Source organism: Sphaerodactylus townsendi, linkage group LG11, assembly GCF_021028975.2.
Source record: "Sphaerodactylus townsendi isolate TG3544 linkage group LG11, MPM_Stown_v2.3, whole genome shotgun sequence".
NCBI lineage: Eukaryota > Metazoa > Chordata > Lepidosauria > Squamata > Sphaerodactylidae > Sphaerodactylus > Sphaerodactylus townsendi.
The window spans coordinates 53,101,473-53,127,404 of NC_059435.1; the positions used below are offsets into that span (position 1 = coordinate 53,101,473).

Below are 25,932 nucleotides of genomic sequence, written 5' to 3' on the forward strand. Positions count from 1 at the left end.
CAAAGAATGTAATTCAAAACTTCCAGGTTTGATCAAGCCCCTATTCAAAATAAAGTTTTTTGGAAAGTTAAAAAAATCCTTCCTATGAACATTTTTCTTGTTTGTGCCATTGCAAAATCTTCTTTTCTATGCAAAAGAAGCCTTTTAAAAAATGAGAAGGCTTTCACAAATAAGGTAAACAGAAAGGAGCACAGGTTCTGGAAAAAAACTAATGTAAAATGAAAACAATGAAAACAAAAAGAGAATTAAACACATTAAAGCAAATAATAAGCATTTCTTCAAATATATTAAGAGCAAGAAAGTGTTTACTTTGCAAATGAACTGTTACACTGTAGCTTGTGTTTGCTCACCAAACCTGTCTTTTGCATACTCCCCCACCTATGTACACCTACACTCATTCAATAACTCGAAATCTGATGAACACACTGAAAGGTGAGCTGTCAACCGATTCAAACAGTCAATCTCATATTATACTTGGTAACTGTTCCTACGGATTGTACCATTTACCTTCCTCCCCTCGTCCCCTAAACCTTTTCTATATAGGTGAAGGAAACAGAAATCTCTGCGCAGGTTGCCAGCCAAGCAAGAAGAATAAGCATGCAATCACAACCAAACATCACTGCAGTAAGTTATTGCTTATTTTCTTTGGCATTATGAATGAGCAATCCGATAGTTTGTGAAATCATTTCTTAATTAAAGAATGTGTACCTCCTTTATATAATATGAGAATGGGGAAAGTAATTTAAAAGAATAAGACTGAAATTTATGCCCACTTGTCTGGATCAAGTCCAAATAAATTCAGAAGGATTTGTGATTTTGAGTAATAAGCATAGTATCAGAGGACATACCTTAAAAACTCCATCACATGACAAGTCGCAGAAGAGCATTTCTCAAATAGGAGCCTCTAGGAGTTCATAAGAATGCTCCAGGGTATTTGCAAATCATATGTGACAGTTTTCATAGATACAGATTTATTAGCATACATAAAATAGGTTAAGATAATTACTCAATAAAATCAGTGTTTAAAAAATGAATCATTCAATAAATAAATAGTTCAGTTTCAAATTTTATCAAGCTCTCCTGTTTAGCATTGGTGAGAGAAATTTGGCAATGCAGCTAGTAAGCACTAAGTCTTTATCTGGCAGAAGAGAGTTACTTCTTTTTTGCTTAAAGCTGTTTTGGCCTGTATTTCTTGGGTGATCAATTCCTTCAAGATTGTTACAAAGCTAACAATCGAGACAATTTCATAGGAATAGGAATCTACCACCTACTGAAGTAGACAACAGTGGAAGTCAGACAGAAATGCCCAGGAGGTCTGTTGAGATGGACCTTGTGATCTGACTTCTTGCAAAAAAAAGTCCTAGGCGTGTATGAGACAAAGTGGCCCTCAGAGAGGACAGATATATACAACTTGTATATGATATATACATGATACTTGTATATGATATATACATGATATATACAACTTGCCCAAAAATAACAACAGAGAATAGCACTGATACTGTGCATTTCTAGCGGTCAGAGCCGAATAATAGAATGGACTTAAGATGCTTAAGGCATCTTAAACCTTCAAAACAAATAACGCCACATTTATATTATTGTTGTAGATTCTAGATGCTGATTGTTTGAGTGGTCATTCTTGCTTTGTTTTAAAACTGGGTCTGACTACATTCAGTGTTAAATGTTTTATTGGATGGATGTTTGTGTCTATGTCTGTTGTGGCCATTATCTGGATCACAAAGGAAAGATATAAAATAAATAGTTCACACAATAATAAATAAATCTAGACTTTAACTGCAAGCTGCTATTACATGTGAATATAAATGGAACATATCAAAATGTGAGTTTTGCACCTTTTTCTCATAAAAGCATCTAGCGCAGAGAAAACCAAAACATAGAAAGGTTAGACATTGCATTCCTCTTCCAGATACTATGACTTGACTGAAACATGATAGATTTGGAATAGAATTCACCTGTGTCAGAGTGCAAGCCCAGTAAATTGTTTAAATTGGGTCCTTAGCTACTGTGCATGCAATGTTAGTATACCAGACATCTATAGCCCTGTGGGAAATTACGCTGGCATGCTAACGCTGAAATGGGAGTCAAGAACCTAAGTCAGAGACAAAACTACATATGCATGGGATGTCTGCCTTCATAGATGTAAACAACCCTGAACCTAGAGAGGCAGCTAGGGATTTTCACTGACGGCCAAGAAAGTATCTTCACTTGATACCTAAACAGAAGTTTAATAGAAACAAAATGATATTTCACAAGAAAACAAATGATAACATCAGCCAGAGAGAAAAGATGTTCTTTCCAATTCCAGTTGGATCCTGAGACAGACGGAAACTCTATAGATTGATTGCTACCATTTTGTTTCATTTTGTTCCATGATGCACTTCCAGTGATGCAAGATGCATACAGGAATGGATAGGGGAGAAAGCGGAGTGGTAAGACTCCAGAATGGACGGCATTCATACTGCAGGTTGTAAATTCTTCCCCCATACATCCCTTCTTCCACAATGCTTGGCCGATTTTCTCTTTGTAGGGAATTTGTAACCTGAAGGAATATTTCAGAATATGCAGTCTGAAGTAAGTGCATTCTGCCATCTTCAAGTTCAGTCACCATAGGTATGGAAAATATGTTGTCCTGAATTGCTCTGGAGGTAGTTTAGGCCCAGTGTTGTGCAAACCAACTTTGCACTCTCACTGAAGGGTCCTCCTTACTGTGTTTTAAGGAGGAGACCACACAACTAAAAGACAGCTGTTTGAATTAATGAGAATCTGTGGCATACAGGTGCATCTAATGATCTGTGTGTCCTGACTCCCAGAAATATCACTTTGGAATAGTAATTTTAAAAAAAACTGAAGAGGACTGTACTTGCTTCCCTCTGGTGTGCAGATCATCTGTGTGTAGGTGCAAACCTTCATAAAGTAAATAGAGGATTTTTGTGTCTGTCTAAATGTACGTTCTAGGCCAGTGATCCCCAAAAGGGCCATCACTGCCAGTGTGTTTTTTGCTCCTTCTTCCTGAGCCTTGGGGATAAAATTCAAAAGGTCATTAATGAAACAGAAGAAAACAACAACCGGGAACTTCCTGCCACTCCTTGCCAGTGAACTGACTAGCAAAGCACTGAACCCATCCCAAGCAGGTGTGTTATATCTGTATATCCTTAGCTTGGCAATATCCACCACCTGCCTTCTGTTTCTGGGCATAGAAGCCTCTCCCTGTGGGGGTATAGGGAAGGAAAGCCTCCCCCTTTAAACACTGAAACCAAGCAGCATCTTTTCCCTAAAGCAAATAACCAGGCCTGGTTTTCCTCCATCTCCTAAAAGCAGGAGGCGTTCCCTTTGTGTCTTTAGGGAGCACCCGTTTAGAAATAGCAGCAACTATCATAGGAGGTCGGCTTGCAGCCTTCCAGCACTTAGGCCCCATACCCCATGACAGCCATTCTGTGAAGGTACACACTCCACATTTTGAAAGTTATGAGAGTGCTCACCAAGCTAGAAGATGTGATTTCTGCTGTGAAGATGTGATTTCTTGTCCACCAGGACATTTATGGTATGTGTTCAAATGTTTGCTGAAGTAATTCCTTTACATTATTTCCTCCACCTGGCTTCTGTAATCTCAAATCTAGCTTAGACATTGATTGCTATTCTGTAAACAAAGTAACTTGTGTTGGATGATAATAAATAAAAGCAGTCATTTTAAGCCCAGGCTCCTACGTGTGAGTCTTATTTGAATATAGAGAGGGGGACCTATCATTCAGCTTCTATCCCAAGGTTGATGTTAACATTTAATTCTAAAGCTTTATGCAGTCTCTAGCTTTTATTATATGACTAGCGGGGTCCGGTCACGCGTTGCTGTGGCAATTGTCCTTCTCCATAATACTTTTTATTAATTTCCTTCTTTAAAAAACACATTGAACATAAAACATACATGAAACCATTGAAACACATAAGACGTCAACAAATATTAACATGTAACAAATGACCCACATTTACAGTTACCCAAACATAATCTATCCTACCCCAACTACCCATAACAATAACACATAATTCAATACATCTAAATCAAATCAGTTACTTCACTATTCTTTGGTAATTTAAATAAATTTCTTTTCTTATCTAGGCCCTTTCAATATCCCATAATCATGATTTTATCCCTTTTATTGTGATGTAACTGCCCAATACTTATTGCTTTGGACTTCCCCTGTTAATTGACTGAATCCATATTTATTTTTCCCTTAATAAAGGTATACAATTTATTTCATAATACAACTTTTTTGCAGATTAACTTATTGCAATATAATTTTGTAAACCATTTCATATTATATATTCTTCAATCATCTTATCCTTTGAACTCTTTTCTAGATATATAATTAGCTTTCCCCAAGTTATCAAAAACTTTTCTTGTGGGAGTTCTTTCAATCTCATCGATTGTCCTTCTCATCACAGTCCACAACCCACACAGATGTCCATGCAGGTCCAATGATCTGCAGCACAGTCTTTTGGGGTGGTCAAATTGAATCCCTCTTTCCCTTTTCAATTCACATTGTTATATGGTGCTGTCTTGTTTTTTTAGTATAAGGTAACCCTTTCCATTCCACAACGGAACTGTCCAGAGTGTGAATCCCGCTGTCCATGAGGCTGGTTGACACACACAGTCCTGGCTTGGGTAAGGCAGAACCGGGGCAAGGAGGCTATCCCAGTTAGGCAGCAGAGGCAGGGTGGGAGGTGCTTGGATTGAGGCCAGCTCCCTGGGTTCTTAAAGGGTCATGTGCAAAAGAAGCGGAGCCGGTAGTGTTGGTTCGCCCCCACCCCGCGGATTTTCTTAGAAGAAAAAGGCAAACTCCAGCTCGCTTTTAGTAAAAGAGAGCTGTGGCGAATATGGGTGAGGAAGTGGATAAGTGGTGGTTGGATGTAAGGGAGGGCAGAGTGAGGTGTGTGAGGATGAGCTGGATGTGTATGAGAGTATGTGTGTTGTGTGGTAGCAGTGGGTGAGGCACAGAGAGTGAAAGTTACCTGCGTGTGAGGGGGGGAACCCCACCTGACGTCTCACACAGCAAAGTATATATGTGTTTCACTTCCACTCGTATTACCTAACAGTATTACCTATTTACTGTTTTCAATGCTCATCTCTGCCCATCTGTGCAAACATTCTAAGGGTATTCCAACCCCTCAGGCCACAGACATGCTGCACGAACATTCTAAGGGTGACAGTTAAGCACAACCAGCTTCATGGCCTGGTAAACCAGGAAAAAGACATTTTACCTGGCTCTGTCTCTAAACAAATCTATTCCTCCTCCTCGGATGAAAATGCCCTGTTCTGCCCAGCAAGTACTTGCCTTTGTTTTTGGAAACTTCTGGGCCTACAGTTGCCTCTAAAGGCATATGTGCACAGACTCATGATCAGCAATACACAAAAGTTTTGGATTTGTTTGAATAGTTACAGTGAATCTCTGCTGTGGAATAAGCCAGTACTTCATGATAAAAGAGAAAGCAGAAATGAAATAGCAAGCAACAACCATAATCTTCAGTGTATAACTTTTTGCCTCCCCCCCCCCCCGCCCGTGTACACTCCTAAAAAGAAGAAATGCTAAATCTTTATGAGAAATAACTTTTGATATCAGTCAGGTGTAGTAGAGCATGTTGTAACTGCAGTTGCTATGGAGCAGCCTTCAAAACACACTTTGTTGAAAAGATCAAGGAGGAGTATTATGTATCCAACGTACCACAAAAGTATTGACTTTACTTTAATTCCTGGTTTCTTCTTCTTACTAGTATGGGAGTGCTCCAGGCAGACCAGCTTTTCCTGGTCAAGCTCAAGATCCCTTATATGGTTATTTTGCAGCAGTTGCTGGGCAGGTATATTCTCCTTTTTTTCCATTTAAAATGACCACACTAGTTCCTCTTTATTGGTGATATAATTGTGAGATTATTCCTAATTAATCGTTATTCTAGGTCATGCATTCCCAACGTGGTGCACATGGGCACTACAGTACCCACTGACACCTTTCCTGGAGCCTGTCAAGTGTATTCAGAAAGTGGATGGGGTCAGGTGGGGCTTTTGCCCAACAAGTCTTTTGATTGGCCACTGGAGGATTGATTGGTTGTGCAGTTCTTTCAAAATGTTTCTTTGGAAGAAGCTGCCACCACAGTGGAAGGAGCTTCACTGTGTGACTTGAGGCAAGCTGTAGGAGTTGTTTTCTGGCTGGCTCCACCTCCCATAGCAGCTGTTTTCTGACTGTACCACCACCCTGTGTCAGAATTCCAAAGGTGCCTACAAGCTCAAAAAAGTTGTTCTAAGGCCCACGCCACACAGCAAATGTGTAGCAGGTTGCAGTCGGGATCAAGGAACCCGCTTTCCTGTTTTCACATTTGCATGCATCTGTGCAAGCAGTGATTGGAGCCTATGGAAACAATCTGGGTTGCTGTCATGCCTTCACATGGAAGCGGGTCTGTTTTTAAAAAACTTACCTGCCACCGATGCATACCTCTGCAGGCATGCACAAATGAACCCGATACCACAAACATCTCCCGATACCACAAACATCTCCCGATACCACAATACAACCTACTGGTAGCACAGGAGAACTGAACTAGACTTTGGGTTGGATTGTCCATCAGTAGAACAAAAGGTTCCGGGTGCTGCACTCCCACTTCAGCCCCCTGATCTTTAAGAATTGATGCTCCTTGGGAATGGGGACCCTGAGGAACAATCTGAGGGATGTGTATAGTGGGTAGAAGTAGAATTGGTTTTTATACCCTGATTTTCACTAACGCAAGGAGTCTCAAAGCAGCTTACAGTCGCTTCCCTCCTACTCTCAATAGACACCCTTGTGGGATAGGGGCAGGTGGGAGAGTTCTGAGATTGGCCCAAGGTCACTCAACAGGCTTCATGTGAAGGAATAGGGAACTGAACTTCCAGACTAGAATCTTTTGGCCTTAACTGCTACACTCTGCTAGGAAAAGGGCTTACTGGAAATTGCTGATTAGTCTGGATCCAATCTATCAGTTCTTGTCTGTAGCCTGGTCATTGATCTTAAGAGGGACCTATTAGCTTGAGAAAGTTAGTGATGGTTGCATGTTCATTAACAAACAAGGGAATACTGACCCTACTCCTTGTTTGTTTTGTCATTTTCTATTTTCAAAAGTAAATTTTTAATTGCTTTTAATTGCTTGCTGCCTTAAGGTCTGTAATTGAGCTGGAAAGTGGCATATAAATGTTTTGAAATAGATAAATAAATACTAAATAAATTGGGCAAAAAAGCAAGTAAATTTGGAGTGATTCTTTCCCTGTTTTCCTAAGGATGGGCAAATAGATGCTGATGAGCTTCAAAGATGTCTTACCCAATCAGGCATTGCAGGAGCATATAAACGTAAGTTTAGCAGGTTTAAAAATTTAAATCTTTAACATAGCAAAATTGTTAAGACTCTTGTATAAACATGAGAACTTAAGAAAGAGCCTGCTGGATCAGACCAGAGTCCATCTAGTCCAGCACTCTGCTACTCGCAGTGGCCCACCAGATGCCTTTGGGAGCTCACATGCAGGGTGTGAAAGCAATGGCCTTCTGCTGCTGCTGCTCCTGAGCACCTGGTCTGCTAAGGCATTTGCAATCTCACATCAAGGAGGATCAAGATTGGTAGCCATAGATCGACTTCTCCTCCATAAATCAATGTCTAATAATTTATTATGACTTCTCCTCCATAGCTCAATGTCTAATAATTTAAACACAGAACATAATATTTTACAATTATACTCCTTTTGTAGCATACTTTAAAAAATGAAATTAGTTAAACCCTGAAGAATTAATAACTTTGGCAGAGTTGACTTCTTGAATCATGAGTTTAATTCCCAGCCTTCAAAACTACTTTTCTCAGGAATTAGCGGGGGAAACTTGGGAGGAAATAATGCATATTGGATAAGAGCGTAGATATTGCTGTTAACTGATGCATTTCTCTTTTTCCTGCCTTTACAACAGCTTTCAACTTAGAGACATGCAGACTCATGATCTCCATGCTGGATGTATCTTTTAAGTTATTTGAATTTGTTTTTTTGTTCTGAGGTTATGGAGGAAGTTGTGATGACTGAAATGACTTGTAATGCTTTTTTAAAAAAGAAATGCAGGTCAGAATTGCTAGGCAAGTTTGCATTGGGGGTCACTACATTGTTTCTGCATTTCCTACAGAAGAGATTTCCTGAGTTTGAAATCTGTAAGGCCGTTTCCGCACGGCCCATAAACGACGGCCTGGGGGCGGTAAAAACGCCACCCCCAGGCCGCCGTTCGCACAGGCGCCACTGCTGCAACGCAGCAGCGGGCTTAATCTTTGACTCGCCTTCCCTTCCCAGGGCGGGCGTCAGGGTCGCTTTCTAAACAACAACCCTTTAAAGCGGTTGTTGTTGGGGAGGAAGCGCTTTTCCCGTGCGGCGCTGCGCGAACCGCCGCCGGAAGGCGCTTTCACTTTGTCCGACTCACGATACGCCTGCTGGAAAGTCGCAGCCCCGCCTAATAATTGGTCCTCCGCTAACCTCCAGGAGGTCGGAGGGCAGCGTGGGCGGGGCTTAGATGGCCAGCAGGCCATCACTTCCATTTAGACATCGTGAGTCGATCGAGGGAAGGGAAGAGGCGGCTCCATGCGGAGCCGCCTCTCCTGCGGCGGTCTCTGCTTGGCCTGCTCGCACGCTTGCGTGCGAGCGGGCTTCCGCCCCCACGCCGCCAGAACTCTTGCCGGCGTGGGGGCGCGAGGTGGCCGTGCGGAAACGGCCTAAGACATAAAGTAGCAATGAGAAGAAGAGTATCCAGACAGAAAAATAGATACCTTACAGGTTTTTGTAAGCTTTGTATATTCGTTCAACTCCTCTGCTGCATTGAAATAGATCTTGACATATGTATTCCTCAGCAATTTTTTAGATTTATGAGACCTTGGTTACATGTACTTTTAGACTTTGGATCTCATATTAGTAACAAGTAACTTGGTGACTATTTTGCATGTGAATTTAAAAAGCAAAAAAAAGTTAAGCCACAGTGAAGATTGCTGTGGCATAAAGGCAAGGCATGAATAAATTAAATGCAAACTGGCATATTAGCAGAAAAATAACTTTGCAATGTAGTTTCATTTGTCCTTGAAAACAAAATAATTAAATTAGAATTTTGACTAAAAACTAGTCATGGAATGACAGCCTACTGTTTAGAGAAATACAGTTCCAGGAGATCTGTGGTTGACTTTTCTTGTGTTGTGTTTTCTTGTGCAGCTGACAGTTTTGCATTAAATAATATTTATCTTGCATTTGTTCTGCTACTAAATGATGTGATCCTTAGCCATAGTTCAGAGAGACATGTCTGGCACGATGGGCTTTAATGAATTCAAAGAGCTCTGGGCTGGGCTGAGTGGTTGGCGGCAGCATTTCATGAGTGTTGATTCAGACCGCAGTGGCTCAATGGATTCTCAGGAGATGCAGAAAGCTTTGGCAACCATGGGTAAGTTGAGAACATAAGAAGTGCCCTGCCAGATCAGACTGATCTAGTCTAGCAACCTGTTTCATACAGCAGCAAACTAGTTACCCAGGAGGGCCAACTAACAAGGCATAGAGGCCAATGCTCCCTCCTGATGTTGCCTCCTGGTACTGGTGTTCAGAGGTATGTTGCCTTGGAATATAGATGTTCCCTTTAATCACCACAGCTATCAGCCAATTCTCCATTAATCTCCTTGTTAAACCCATTCCAAGTGTGTGGCCATCACTACATCTGCAGGCAGTGAATCCCACAACTTAATTAACTGTTGAGTAAAGAAGTATCTTTTGACTGTCTGCCTAGAATCTACTGCCATCCATCAACTTTGTTGGGTACCTCTAAGTTCCTGTAGTATGGGAGGGGGAGCTAAGTGTTTCTTCTGAACTGACCACCAGGCATCCCCATCCTGTTCCATGTGACTTGAATGGTACTTGTGTGCCAGTATCAGTATCAGTTTTATTTATGGTAATTGACCAGCAAAGTACAAAAAATTAAAATAATAAAATTGCAGAAATTACAAAAAATATAGGCTAAAACAGATAGAAAATGCATATGATAGGCATTGGAAGATTCAAGACATAAGTTCTGACTAATCAGTGTGCCCAGTTGTGTACCATTTTTGGTGGAGTGTACTACATTAGTAAGTAATGTGAAGCACACATAGGAAAAAACAGTGACTGTATTGAACTCATTTTTATCTTTGTATTTTCTGTCCCTTTTTCCATTTAGGATTTAGGTTGACTCCACAAGCAATGAATGCAATAACAAAACGATATGGTTCTCATGGAAAGATTGCATTTGATGACTATATTGCCTGCTGTGTTAAACTCAGAGCTCTCACTGGTATGTATTATTGAAGAATCAACTAGCTGTTGTGGATTTTCCGGGCCATACAGCCTAGGAAACCCACAACAGTCAATCTCACTGATATGTTTTATTTATATATATATATTTAATAAATGTATATCATGCCTTTCTCCCCACTCAGTTCCTAAAGTAGCTTATTTCATTCTTCTCTGCTCCATTTTGTCTTCATAAGAACCCTGTGTTTTGGTGCATGCCTCTATTATTGGAATTAATGGGTTTATATTAAATACTGGCTCTCCTTTGTCTAAATTTCATATAGGGAGCTGTTCATGTAAGTGAACTTGGTAGCTCGCTGTTGTTTATTCAGGCCGTGTGTGTGTGTGTGTGTGTGTGTGTGTGTGTGTGTGTGTGTGTGTGTGTGTGTGTGTGTGTGTGTGTGAGAGAGAGAGAGAGAGAGAGAGAGAGAGAGAGAGAGAGAGTACAAATGCACAAATCATAAAGTCAAGTCAATGTGAATGACTTAGTATTGGTATTTCAATGGTAGGTACTTTTTCATCTTCCTCTGTTCACCCCCTTTGTATATAAGCAGATTAACCCTCCCTCTTACCTGCAACATCATGTGGCTAATTCACATGTTTTTCAAAAGTGCATTAAAGTAAACAGATTACACCATTCACAGAACTGTCAACACACATGAATTTGCTGCATGCTCATAGTGACCCAGTAATTGCTGACTATCCCTTCATCATGGGTAATCTAACCTCTGTCAAATTGGACACACGCAGTGGTTATTTCTTTTGAGGAACAGCTCCTCTAAAGCTAAATGCCAAATTGCTACCTTTTTAGCCTCCATGAAAGTCTATGAAAGATGGCTATTTTGGAGAACTTTTTAATTATGGTTACTTAATTGAAGAATTTGGGATTTTTTAAAATATATATCACCTGTTGAATTAAAGTACATAAGAACATAAGAACAAGCCAGCTGGATCAGACCAAAGTCCATCTAGTCCAGCTCTCTGCTACTCGCAGTGGCCCACCAGGTGCCTTTGGGAGCTCACATGTAGGATGTGAACGCAATGGCCTTCTGCGGCTGTTGCTCCTGATCACCTGGTCTGTTAAGGCATTTGCAATCTCAGATCAAGGAGGATCAAGATTGGTAGCCATAAATCGACTTCTCCTCCATAAATCTGTCCAAGCCCCTTTTAAAGCTATCCATGTTAGTGGCCATCACCACCTCCAGTGGCAGGCATATATATATATTCCAAACACCAATCACTACATCAGCTATGAAGAAGTGTTTCCTTTTATTAGTTCTAATTCTTCCCCCCAGCATTTTCAATGTATGCCCCCTGGTTCTAGTATTGTGAGAAAATTCTCTCTACGCAACATTTTCACCCCATGCATAATTTTGTAGACTTCAATCATATCCCCCCCTCAGCCAGCCTCCTCTCCAAAACTAAAGAGTCCCAAACGCTGCAGCCTCTCCTCATAGGAAGGTGCTCCAGTCCCTCAATCATCCTTTTTTTTGTTGCCCCTCTTCTCTGCACCTCTTCTTTTTTCTATCTCCTCAATATCCTTTTTGAGATGCGGCGACCAGAACTGGACACAGTACTCCAAGTGCGGTCGCACCACTGCTTTATATAAGGGCATGACAATCTTTGCAGTTTTATTCTCAATTCCTTTTCTAATGATCCCCAGCATAGAGTTTGCCTTTTTTACAGCTGCCATGCATTGAGTTGACATTCCCATGGAACTATCAACTAAGACGCCTAAATCCCTTTCCTGGTCTGTGACTGATAGCACTGACCCCTGTCAGTAGTCTTAATATAGTGGAGTGTACACATTGAGAAGGGGTGACTATCTCTAGCAATTTACTATGGAGTGAGGTTTTGCTTTGCTTTTGAATTGTAAATATTCTGTCTCCAATTCTTGGTCTTAACTGCCCTGAGTCTGTTGGAAAGATAGGACATGCATGTCTTTAAGCAACCTAAGTTGATTTCGTCTGTCCAAAAATTGCTCTGTGAATTGGTTATCTTTCTGCTGTAGAAACTGCCTTGAAGCTTCACCAGTTTTGACTAAGGCCCTTTCCGCACGGGCCATAAACAGCACCCTGGGGACGGCAAAAATGCCGTCCCCAGGGAGCCATTCGCACAGGCGGTGCTGCGAAAACGCAGCAGCGCCGACCTGGCTCCCATCCTCCTCCCCCAGGGCAGCCTCAGGCTGCCTCCAAAAACCTCCCTCCTGGAGGGAGGTTTTTGGCACAACAGCACATTCCCGGCGGCGCGGTGCGAACGGCACCACCGGGAATGCACTGTTTTCCCCGTCCCTCTCCCACTCACCTCGTCACCTTTGTCACCCTGCTGGCCTCCGAAGACCCTCCCTCGCTGTCCTCCGACCCCTGGAGGTCGGAGGGCAGCGTGGGCGGGTCTACGGAGGCCAGCAGGGCGACGACGGCGACGAGGTGAGTGGGAAAGGGACGGGGAAGAGGCGGCTCCATGTGGAGCCGCCTCTCCTGCGCCGGCCTCTGCAGGGGCCGCTCGCACGCTTCTGTGCGAACGGCCCCCACCCCTGCACCGGCAGAATTCCTGCCAGTGCAGGGACGCCGGAATGGCCCGTGCGGAAAGGGCCTAAGTTAACTTTCTCAAAACATTTTACATAATAAACTTAGGTTAAATGTTATGATTCATATTAAGCAATAACACCTAATTACTTATTATGGCTAAATATTTACTCATTTCCAAGCTTATTTCTCCATGTCCTCATTTGCTTGATCATAAATATTTACCTAAACTCTATCTTTTGGTCTGTCAGCACACTTAAAAACAGTAGCAATTGCGTTAGTGTGGAATATGAATGACTTCTGCCTCAGAAGACTGTACTATATTCTGCTGCAAGAAGCAACAGTTTTAAAACAACCAGATTGTCCCATTAATTACTAAGGTAACACAGCCAATTAGATAAAACAAGCTATGGAAAAACCTTGCCACTAGGAAAAGGTCGTGAACAAGACCTTTGGAACACTTTGAACAAGTGATTTAATAACACACAGGGCATCTTATACATAGTAGGCATCTCACATATTTGTACAGGTGATGCTTTTTATATGCTGGGTCCTCTCTCATTGTACCATTCTTCCTATATATTTTTGCAGATAGCTTTCGAAGAAGGGATGCAGCCCAGCAGGGAATAGTGAACTTCCAGTATGATGATGTAAGTGTATCTAAATCTGGTTTGGCTAGGAGAGATGCAGACTAAAACAGTTATCTATATATGTCTAACTACCCTTTATTGTATGCCAAGCTGAGAGCTCCAGCCATGAGTTTATTTGTTGTCTCTTATCCTGTCCTTTTCCAGAGACTAGAGCAGCAGTTTTAGTCTATAAGCCAGCTTCTTGAAAAATAGTTATAGGACTAAAATTTCCCAGTTAGCTTCATTATGCTGAGAAAACTGAACACTTTTAAAGGAGCATGAGAATTAGCATGTTGCTATGTGTGGGCAGTGTTTAGGAGGTGCCCCAACCTCTTGTTCCTGGAGAGCTGTATCCATATTAGCTTGTCCAAGCTCATGTGTGTTTTCCATAGCATTCCTGGACAGAGTAAAATAAGAACATGGCAGCTGGAGCAGACGTAGTCCCACATCCTGTGGCTGAGAGGCTTTACAAGCAGGCCATAGAGGCCAAAGCCTCACTTAGAGCTGGGCCTAACTGTAATTGATTAGCATGGCTCAAAGAACAGACAAGACACGCTTCCCTCCTCAGCCCTTAATGTAGCCCATTACTTTAGTGTAAACCAAATTAAATTAGTAGCTATTTTCCCACACAGGTCTTTAATTAACTTGTCTCTTAACTTGTCCAAGAGTCCTGTCTCTGGCTCTACAGTGCTGCATTGCTGAGGATTTCCTCTGCTCACAGAGTGAGGCATGAAAGAAGATTTGGGACATATGGTTATGCCCTCAATTCACATGGAGCAGCACCTGCAGACTTAGGGGCCCTGTTGTCCCCCCTGGATATGTTTCACATACCCAGTGTTTCTTCTATTCCTCCATTCAAGGGGAAATCAATAATGAAAGAAAAATGTCTTTCATGAAAGGTTGCCTTGTAGTTTTAAGCTACCTTTCAAAAAGTCTCAGAACTCCTGGGATACAGTTTGAAAGTTGTGGTGTTCAAAAACCTTTATACCAGCCCTGTCAGCAGGTTCTAAGGAAAAATATTTAAAGGAAAAGTAGGAAAAGGTGTGATACTACACAGGATTTAACGCATACCTTGTTTTGTTTTGTTCTTTTTGCAGTTCATTCAGTGTATCATGAGCATCTAATTTGTAATGAAGGAAGAAACTCAGCATGATCAACATTCCACATTGTTTGTAGCTTTCCACCAAAAAATCATGGCTGAGTAACTAAGTGGTAGTTGCATATTTTATTAATATTGATTTATATGCCTTTATAGTTTTGATAACTAACAAAAGAAGGAACATGAAATAAATTTTGTTTTGAGTTGATTGGTCTTTCATATTTGTAATTCATTTTGTATCAAGTAATAACATATTTATCCAGTTTTTATCATCTCTTCCTGTACTACTGAGAACTGTTCATACCTTCTTGTTATTTTGCTTTGGCATTTAGATGTGTAACAATACTATATGAAGTGGTAGAGAAATTTATTTTAGATGTTCAGGGACAACCAAGACCTCCTAAGAAATCCAGGTGTGGCTTTCCAAATACATAATTTGGGAAGGGTCAGAGGGCAGCATGGGCGTGTCTTTTCAGTCATCCCGAGCTGCACAGGAAGGCAAGGTAAGTCCCTTGCAGACACCCTGGGCGGCTTCTTGTGGAGCCGCCCCTGCGGGCAGCAGCGGCATCAGGACTGCCTGCATGGAACTGTGCGAGCGGTTCCCGATGCTCTACCGCCTTACTTTAAGCCTGTGGGCAGCCGCTGCCTCAGCCGTGCAGAAACAGCTGGAGGTGGAAAAACACTGTTGTTAAAACCAGCTCCTCCCCTTGGTTGAAACAGACAATAGTGCTGAGCAGTTTCCAAATAATAGTTTTTGTCTTTTTATGGCATTTATATGGCATGTGAAATCAGACAGTGGAGAGGTGGTGTAAAATCTAATTAAACAAACAAATATGTATCTTGCTTATAATATAAGACAGGAATTTCAGTGTAAGTCTTCTCATGCACACACATCAAATTAAGGGTCTTTTTAAAAAAAATACCAAACACAAACCATTCATTTGAAAGCCATTTTTACTGATTTTACAATATGCAAGTAATGAAAACAAAAAAGCATTTTGTAGTAAATATTCTCATAATTGCCATGATAAACAAATTGCATTTTATAAAAAGGAACATTTTTAGTTAATAGGAAATCTAGCTTAATGGATTTTATTGTTTATGGCAAAAAGCTGCAGTGCTATGAATGGGCATGTTTTTGTATCCATATTTCCAAAAAAAATCTGTTTTAGCAGCATACCAGGAAGAATTAGGAAGTTATATCATAATACAGCAAAAAAAAGTATGAGACAATAGTAGGCAATTTCCACGGGGTGGTGTAATGTAAGTATCCTCTTACGGTACTAACAGCGTAAACACAAGTACTTGCTTTTGCAAGAATTCAATACCAGGTAAAGCATAACTAGTACACCCAGAGCAATGTTGAAATTGATTGTCACACTGGAAATGTTTTCAGCAGCAGATTTAAAAATGTAGTAATTGTTGCTGTAATGATTGTAAAAAGTTGAAATGGGTCTGGACACATTTAACACAGTCATTTAATTTCATGGAAATCAAAAGGATCAAAAGCATACAAGTTATGCTGGGATTGTTCTAAATAATATTATGATATAAAGACAACTCGAAGATTCAGTTTGTATATCAGACTGCATGTCTTAGCAAACACCCCACAGATTCGGAACACAAGTGCTCCACAAGAATTACTGTATTAATGCTTTTGGTATATTGCAAAATTACAACTGTGATTTTATAGCTGTCAGCTAGCACCACTCTATTCAAGGGCAGTAAAGCATATATACAAGTATTTCTAAACTGTTTGTAAAAATATATGTTGCAAAACTCGAATTTGTAAGGCTTCTCATACTTACAATCTATGTCTATTTTTCTGAACCTCAAAACTAGAGGGAAAATATATATTTTAGTTTTAACTTCCATCCAACCAATTAGTGGCCAGACATCTGCTCTGCCATATTCTCTATCTGCCTAATATTTAACCTAATGCAGTGGTGCCCAATATTTCATAGCTTTGGTGAAGGCAATAAGGCTCAGCAAGACACCACTAGTTTGCATGCCAGAATCTCACATTCAGGCCATGGCAACTCCAATGAAAGGGATCTCTGGTAGTAGAAACTTTGTTAGATCATAACAAACCTCTACCAATTGGAGAAGACAATTTTGAGCCACATTGACCAGTATGCTGAGGCAATAAAACCCAGCACCTTCCACTATGATCATGTCAATCCAATACTTCCACTCCCCCTCCCCCCCCCCCACCCTATTCTTGGTTTATTTATAGCTTTTTTAATAATTTCCAATGGCTGTTGCAATTTAGGTGGAGAAAATTCTTATCAATTTCCAGAAAAGAAAGTGGGATGGGAAACAGTTTTGACTATACATACAAAATCTTACAAAGCAACACAATACGAGAATACTATTTACTGAAAAGGAAGACCAGGATGCGTTTTAAGATGTGCCATCAAGAAAAAGAGGGAATTATCTTACATTTAAATACAAATTACATGTACCATAATTAAAAAATTGTGTATAAAATATTTTTATGGTGAGCTATCTTACATTCAGGATCATCTTCCTTTTGGGGTAAATGTGGTAAATCTTTAAAAAAATCCTTTAACCCAATTACATTCTTAAATAAACTTGACAGGAATTTCTCTCTGGCACTATTATCAAGAATACAGGCAGTTCTCTGTCAGTATACTTCTATAATTACACCCTGCCTTTCTTTACCGATAGAGATCACAAATGGCCTACTGCGTTCTCTACTCCTCTGAGGGTGACTGGCCCCAGGTCAGCCATTGAGCTTCCACGGCAGAGCGGGCATTCAAATCTGGGTGCTCCAGATCCTAGTCTGACATTCTAACCACTACACCATGCTGGCTCTTATAGGATTTAGAAATGCTTGCTGTGAGCAATAATAGACTGGCATTATCAGAACTCTATCAGTAAACTTCTAATCGCAGTTGCAACTGGAAAAGCATTACTCATACCACATGATTTTTTCTGCAAAACAGAAAGTCTGTAAAACAGAAATAACATTCACTGTATATACAGCTACAATAGAAGATGGCAACATTTACTAGTAAATATGAAAATACCTGGAAATCACTCATAGAGATACCATTACAAAACCACCCAGTCTCAGCCTTCATGGATATATTACCTTGATCACATACAGTATTGGCATGTAGCATCTGAAGCCCCGAGGAATAGGACAGTTGTAAGGTACAATCACTGATATCAACAATTGCAAGAAATGTAACACCAGAGCTTTACAAAAGTTAAAATTTGTACTTTGTAGTTTCCAGCTGCACATCTGTATCCTTCACAGCATGAGGCTACAGTAACCAGTTCTCATGCTCCTCTAGTGCGATAGTTATTTTAAAGCAGCTGGAAAAGAACGTGACAGGGCTGGATGTACTTTGCCATGCTTTATGTATTAGTTTTATTTTGCACAGTCTGATCCCAGGGCTTTCTACAGAGAATTCATCCAAATATAGTATGATTAGCTGTAAGAGGCTCAAGAATTACATCAGACTGAAAATAATACTTTCTCAGGCCCAAAGACAAAACTAATTTCTTCAGCATTATCTGTGGTTTAAAAGGAAATCTTTTCAAATTGAACAGCCAAACATTTTTAACCATGTCATCCTTCTCTGAAAGTATGAAAAGTGTATTATAAGCAGCATTTTATACCTACTTATGAACGGGGAGGGGGGGGGGATTGAAATTTGTGGTCAAATTTTCAAACTTAGGTGTAGGCTTGGATCCCATCTAGATTTCTATAGGACCAGAAGGAGGGGGAAGCCAGTGTAATGTGGTTAAAGAGCAGTGGACAATAGTCTAGGGAACTGAGTTCAATTTCCAGTTCCTCCACATGAAGCTTGCTGGGTGACCCTGGGCCCGTCACAATTGTCTCAGATCTCTCTTGACCAACCAATGGCAAATCACCTCTGAACAACTCTTGCCCTATGGGGTCACCATAAATCAACTGTGACTAGACAGAACTTTCCATCACAAAGAAGAGCGATATTTACCAATTCCTGCCTCCTGTGGCAGCCCAACACACACCTTGAAATGCTGCTCCCAAGGGACCAGTTGAGAACCTACATTAGGAGACTGGAGATCTCATACAGGTGAGCAGGTAGGTGAAAATCATCACCCTCCTTGCATCCACTTAAATCTACAATGGATCTAAGCCCCTACTTGATTATTGTTTTGTTGAACCCACTAATACAAGATCTTGTACAGAAATACAGTACAGGCAAGTCACCAACATTGCAATATTTGTGACTGTTGTCTCTCTTAATGAGACTTTCAGCCCCATCAAAGTCCTCAGTAGTAACATAAGTTCAAGGGCCAGGGTGCAGCACTCCCAGCCCTAAACCCCAGGTGGGAGCCAAGTAATGTCAGCTCCACCCCGGAAACTCCCCACACTGCTGGCATCCAATTGGGATGCCTGTGCAGCCTTGCTGCAGCCTGGATTTCTGTTTTTTGGGGTGGCGGAACTGAGGGGCAGGTGGCCGCCAGCATGTCTGCCTCCTCTGCTGGGGTAAGTGCCCTGGGGAGGGCAAGTACACCTGCATAAGGCTGCACTGCTCCCTCAAGCCCTTCCACCTGCCCCCATCCGACCAGGATGGAGCTGTAAACACTTAAAAGGCTGATAAATCCAGATGGGTAGCAGTTATTCTGCTGCAACAAAATAAAACAGATCCAGAGTTACCTTAAATACTAACATTTATTCCAGGCTAAGCTTTCATGAATCAGAGCTTACTTCAAAAGATGCATAATGCAGATTAATAATTTCACCGGGAAAGCTTACGCCAGAAGAAATTCTTTTAATCTCTATAGAGCCATCGAACTCTTGTTTTAAAAGGCAAGCACTTTTATGTGCCAGACTGTCTTCATTGATAAGACTTCACTGCTTACAGAAAACTCAAATTAAATTGGAAATCTTCACAAGTTTTGAAGCAAACAATTTTAGTTTTACTGAAAGTCTTGTTTTTAGCAATCATTTTAATCCTGTGAAACCCTTGTTTACAGAATAGTTTTAAAATTTGGATTGGCCCAAGCCTTACTTACAGGTACATTTTAACACTGGGGCCCTCAGTCTTGTGAATAAGTGGACACATTTGGAATTCTGACATGAAATGGAGGGTGCAGGAACAAAATGGCTGACAAAGGAGATGAAGCTAGCCACAAAATGGCTGCTGCAGCTCACTTTCAGTATCACAGTTCAAATCTTGTACTCTGGTAGCAGCTGCTGCCAAAGAAACATTTTTAAAAATCTGCACAGCCAATCAAATCTCAGTCAATCAGAATTCTCACTACCCATTTCCTAAAAACATTTGGTGTCAAAAAAGGTGTCAGAAGGCACCATGGCACCCATAAGACTAGGTTGGATTGGGGACTAGGTTGGGGACCCCTGCTATAGATCGATGTCATACCGACAACTTGCACCATTGCAACTATGGCTGTGAGGCAAGTGTTTCCCATTTTAAGATATATCAGGTAAGCTCCCTTTATCCGATGGCATAGCTGGCATTCTGGTACGTGAGATTAAGAAAAGTATGGAGGACTTCATTATGTTTTCAAATGCACTTTTTCTTGTTACAATTCAAAGGCATGGATTATTATAGCTATGTAACCTCTACACTGTATGGCTTATTGTGGGGGCAATATGAGGAATCTTAAAAACACTACAGTTCTGTGTCTGTCTTTGCCAGTGTAACAGTTCATAGGAACCAGGCTGCAGATCAGGACTAATTTCAATCCTAGTTTAGTCTAATATTTTCCACTGAAAGACTCTAAAGGTCTAAGGAGCTTAGGTTGGATGTAAGTCATGATTTACTTCTTCCCAAGACAGACAAATCACTGAGAGAAACTTTCCACTGCCTCCGGTAGCAGAGGATAAGACTTACAATAATGGGTTTAAATTAAGGATGGAAAAGTACTGGTATTAGGAGAACTCTGATTTTATGGGTTTAAATTAATGATGGAAAAGTATTGGTATTAGGAGAACTCTGATTTTATGTTCAAATGCCTAACAGCTTCATGCCCTCATGCTAGCAATTAAAATTGACACATTTTCTACATGTACTGAAAATAGTAATTAACTAGACAGAGAAACCATGTTTCTAAGTTAGCCATGCTCACATTACACTGAATGGACATACATCCTGTATGGTGTGCAGCTGTTTGCACGAAAGAGCCAATACAAATTCACTTTCCAAATTAAACCTGGAACTGGTACCTGGATAATTCTGCAGTTTTTATCACAAGTACATGCACTGGTAAAAGAATGACTCAATACAGAAATAAACCAAGCTCGAGTACACTGTACATGAACTGTAAGTGTAATTACTGTAACTTGCAAGCAGGGCTAGTATCTTACCTTTTCAAACTTTTATTCTACTTCTTGGTCAAATACTCATCTCTTCCTACTGACCATCATTCACAACATTCCTACAGACCATCATTCACAAATCATCATTTGACACATCAAGGCAAGGCTATGAGCTGTACTAGATCACGGAAGTAAAAGCCAAAATTTATTAAAATTATTATTTAGTTTTACACTGAAATTACCAAGTGGCTGCATATTTACAATTATTAGCAGTGATCCAAGGATGATTGATTCAAATCTTACAAATGAATGATATGAATGGAAGACAATGAAACTGGTGAGCACAACGCACATCATTATTTCTAAAATAAGACTTTTCTCAAGGAAGACTTGTCTCAATGCCCACCAAGTTACATTCAGCTATCTGCTCCCTTAAAATTTCTTGTCTTTTAATAATCTGAAAATAAGCTGAATGGATTCAGAAAACTACAGAATGAGGATCACCAAACTATTTTAAGTGGCAGATGGGTTTTATCAAATCAAAATATTGGAAAAGGCACATGATAAATATCTAAATATTTTAGCTATGGAGGACCATAAAAAGCTAATATGTAAGGAGGTTGTTCTCCAGAATTAACACAGAAATGTCCATTTTACCTTAAGTATTCTTGAATTTAATGGGAAATGTTCTAGAAGTTGACTCCACATCCAACAAAACTCTAGAAAACTTATTGAAAGGCAGAGTTTCAGCAGAGTTGCCTGAACCCTAGTGGCAAGACCTTCCACGGTCCAGTATCAGTCCTACTTTAAATATTTCCAAAACTAATCTCTTATATATATAAGCAACAATCTCTTAGACATTTCTCATGTATTTGCACTTATTATTTCATATTCATTACAAAATAAAAATACTTACCAAAACATTTTGCCTTACAGAGATATTTATGGCTGCAAGGCCAGAGTTGTATAAATTTAGCTTGCAAATTCTTATAAATATAATACTTTCAAAGTCTTGAATATTTTACAATTAGGGATGTTCTTAACTATATATTCTCACAGAATGGACATTCTTAGATAAATGGAATTTCTTAAAACAAACCCAGTTACATGTAAGCAGGCAAGAAGTACCAAAGGAATCACAGAAAAGAGGTAGGAAGTTCTGAAATATCACTTTTTAACCCATTCACAAATACTATAAATTGACTGGATGCTGTTTTTGCCTTAAGTAGACTTATTTTGCCTTAAGTAGTCTTATAACTGAGACTTTTTTTTTCAGCAGCCATAGGGCAGTCCCCTCGACTTCTTTCCAAAGACTGATATTTTTGCTATTTTATTTCCCCTGGATTTCTTTCCAAATATTGAGGAAGCACCATGGTGAAACCTTTCAGAGTTCAAAAGAAGTGTACACCTCTTTCATTTCAGTATGTTTGCAGTGAAAACTGCAGCTGCAAAGTGCTCATACATAAACCTTGTAAAACATGTATCTTGGGAGGACAACCTTATACCACAGTTGCAATAAGCCCAATCCAGGGGCGGGGCAGGGGGAGGAGGCTGAATTCTCTTCAGAGGCAGCACAGAACTGCACCATTGTTGCCTCCTCCGCCATCCCAAGGGGCACCTGCACCAGAGGAGGGGACAAAGGTGACTGTTGATGGCCTCAGCTCTGCAGTGGGGAAACCTGGAAATCTGGGCTACCATGGAGCTGCACTGGCATCCCGATCGGACGCCAGTATGTGTGAAGGGGCTGGGGCATTCTACCTCAGATTTACGGCTAGTTGTGGTGCAGCCCAGATCCTGGACTTGCTCCACCCTATGGAGAACTTTCCAGCAGGGGTAGGGGTGCTGGAAACCCCTCTGGAGGTAGTGGGGCACATCTGTAGCAGTGACTTCCCCAGCTGCAAGGAGCTCTGAATTTGGGCTGCCTTTCCTATAATTTGATCTTGCATAAGTTTGGAACTTAGCACAACTGATTGGAACACTTTTTTTCTGTGCAGCAAAAATTAAAGATGTTTTTGTGCCACCTCATTAAGAAAATTCCAAGGACATAAAAAACCTTTTATGCTGTCTGCTTCAATTGTATGTCACAGCTGCCTGGCATTCAGGATTATTACTTGAATTTTTACTGGCAGTATCACGCTACCTTCAGTGAGTTTCTGTGTTTATTAAAAGTGCATGAAGTTTTTCATAAGAACTCAAGGGAAGAGATTCATCTGTATCTTTCACTAAAATGAAAATATACCCATTCATGCCCACCATCAGTCTGCAACTGGTAATTGCACAACAGTCTGAATGTGAATGTTGTCTGTTCTGTTTAACTAGAAATGAAATATTGCCTTTGTATGTTACTACTGGATGGTTTAAGAAGCTTTATACATAACATACAATCCACTTAGATTAATAGTCTCTAGCAATTTTATCAAATTACTCAGATGATGTTTCCTGTTTGATTGAAATGGTGTTTTCTACAAAGTATTATATCATCATATAAGATAAACTGCATACAGCTGAACTTCATAAATTGGGTATTTAATTTGTACAGCAAGAGTGCCATTCTGAGCATCATCACCCTGTTGTTCCTCAGACTGCAGAGTAAAAACTGTTTTGTTGAAGACACAGGATGATTTGGCCAGAGGAAACCACATTTAAACACCTATTGAGTTCAGTGAGAGAGAGAATGAAATTTCTTACTATGAATTCCCCATGGCTCCCAGTGGGAATTCTAGGTCCTTTGGGCTAGCACCTTGAATTAGGAGGCAGGGTATAAGTGAAAAAGTGTTCTTCATATTTTCAGCAAGAAATCCTTCAGCCAATGAATGACAATTAAGAAAAATTCTACAACACTCTATATGACAGAAACATGAAAATGACATCCAGAACAGGGCAACCCATTTAAAGGAAGACAAAGGATAGATGGACATTCCTCCCCCACATATACACACAGTTAGGCAGAAGCCAGGTTATATCCTAATCTCATGTAATTCAGTTGAGGGCAGAGCGCTCTGTGAATACATGGAGAGGCAAAACTCAGTGTAAGAAATGTTGTTTTCTCCAATAGCTTTTTGAACACATTTTAGAACCTTCAGGATGAATGAAAGCAATGCCATCCCAGAGTGGGCTTCCAGTTGAACTTGTGGTACTTTACTCCTCTGCAGTACCCTTCTCCTAAAGGCAGAATCTGCAGAGGGAAAGCATCAATTTTATAATGCCTGGTAAACATGGACTAGAACCAAATATCAAAACTATACATATTTCCCCAAAACTGATCTAACTCAACCCTCCAGCAATGAAGTCTGTTTTGATTTCAACCAGCAATAATTCCTTAATATTTCACAGGTCAGAATAAGGTTCAGAAAAACAGCAAAGCTGCAACTTTGGGGTATGCACATAAATGCCTAAACAGCACTTTGCCATCACAAATTTGGATTGGACACAGGCACAGGGGAAAACATATGAAGAAAAACATAGTTCTTTACCCTTTCAGATACTTTATAAATAACAAAATAATATTTAAACAAGAAAATGATAGCTACCAGAACTTGGTTGTGTGAGAATTTTCAACGTTCATTGTATTCAAAGGTTCCCACCATAGCAGTTGGAACCAAATTCAGATTCCATAAAGTGAAAACATGTACCATTGGATAGTGGAACAAAAGTGGGCATTCTGAAAACCTATATACACGAATTAATGGGAACAGATATGTCTGTCTAGAATAAGACACTCTTCTGGACAGTCATTCTGCCATTTCAATGTCAGCATTGGGGCTTCTGGCAAAAATTTCAGGCTACTGTTTCTCTCCTGGAAAGTGAGACATACCTTCCAAAACTAACTGTACTTTGATGACAGAAACTCCTCCTACAAAAGTAGCCAATATTTTGAATAGTTACTACAGCCATTGCTTCTCAGCTTCTTATATGTCAAGCAGGTTGTTGCTGAGCTAAGGATGGATCACTAAAATCCCTCCAACTGGAAAGTTTCCACTGATTTTGCAAGGATATAATTACTAAGAGATGTCTTGATAGATCAGATCTGAAAAGTTAAGTTCCACCCACAAAGTTACTCCCCTCCCCCCAAAGATCATTTATGAACCACTCAATAGCATTCAAAAAGCAACAGAGGTGTTTCAGAGGCCATAAGCACAGTGATCATCATTGTGGCAAATGCCTTTTTTATTTCCGTTTTCACTCAGTTTTTAATCCTTACAAGAAATAGGCTGGCTGTTTAATTTCCTCTGGTTTTTTGGCAAGAGATTTCACTCTAAGACTGATAACTTTCTCTCTACCTTTCCTTATGTCTCTACTAATCACTGATACAAGAACCTGACTTTTAAAAAACTTCTTCAGACTATGGCCCTTTCTGCACGACAGGCCGGAATCCCAGATTCCGGCCTGGTAAAGCATCGTTTGGAGGGGGACGCTTCGCAAAGGCGGTGCTGCAAATACGATGTAGCGCCGCTCTTTCCCTCCCCAAACAATGTATTCCAACCTCGCTTGGGGACTGAGGTTTTCAGAATACGCCAGCTTCCACCCGTTGCTGAATGAACGGCAGCAGGTGGAAGCTGGCGTATTCCCTGAACCAGCCCCAAACGCCTTCCTACCCTGTCCAGACTTCCGGCACTCTGAGGAGGCCAGGGGACACGTCTCCTGGCCTCCGTCGCTGCAGCCATCGCGCTGGCCATGGGGGCATGTCCCCAGCCTCCTCAGAGCGACGGATGCCCGGGCAAGGTAGGAAGGCATTTGGGGGGCTGCACAGCTATGTGGAGCCTGCTCCGCCAGCTGTGCAGCCCATAGGGTCGTTCGTGTGAACAGCCCCAGGGCTGGCATCGGCATTAATCCCTTCCTAGCAGACAAGAAGAGAGGGATTTGGCTGGAGTATTGTTGGTTTCTAGTAAGCTGCAACATGAGCTTAAGTCTGTTTGTTTACCAAGTAGTATAAGATCAATGTATGTTCTGCCCTTCAGAAGATACTTTTGCAGAGGAAGCCTACTTCAAGATGGAGTTGTTTTACAAATCCTAAAGGATCT

General features: G+C 40.7%; 1 protein-coding gene across 2 annotated transcripts; it reads left to right on the forward strand.

The window, feature by feature from the left end:
• Positions 1-416: 416 nt before the first annotated feature.
• On the forward strand, positions 417-17,102 carry SRI (sorcin). 2 transcript variants are annotated; one of them, XM_048511222.1, is made up of 9 exons: positions 417-432; positions 544-624; positions 5,785-5,868; positions 7,313-7,382; positions 7,986-8,029; positions 9,335-9,482; positions 10,245-10,358; positions 13,474-13,532; positions 14,609-17,102. In XM_048511222.1, the coding sequence occupies exons 2-9, from the start codon at positions 598-600 to the stop codon at positions 14,633-14,635; spliced, it is 573 nt and encodes a 190-aa protein (XP_048367179.1). In that variant the 5' UTR covers positions 417-432; positions 544-597; the 3' UTR covers positions 14,636-17,102. The 2 variants fall into 2 exon arrangements, with proteins under 2 accessions (XP_048367179.1, XP_048367178.1); XM_048511221.1 differs by lacking the exon at positions 417-432 and having other exon boundaries at positions 462-624.
• Positions 17,103-25,932: the final 8,830 nt, after the last annotated feature.

What these genes read in the sequence shown, in the direction of transcription:
- SRI (XM_048511222.1), top strand. Translation starts at nt 598, where the DNA reads ATGCAATCACAACCAAACATCACTGCA. An exon ending in TTGCAGCAGTTGCTGGGCAG is followed by an intron (nt 5,869 to 7,312) that starts GTATATTCTCCT and finishes TGTTTTCCTAAG; the next exon opens with GATGGGCAAATAGATGCTGA. An exon ending in TGAACTTCCAGTATGATGAT is followed by an intron (nt 13,533 to 14,608) that starts GTAAGTGTATCT and finishes TTCTTTTTGCAG; the next exon opens with TTCATTCAGTGTATCATGAG.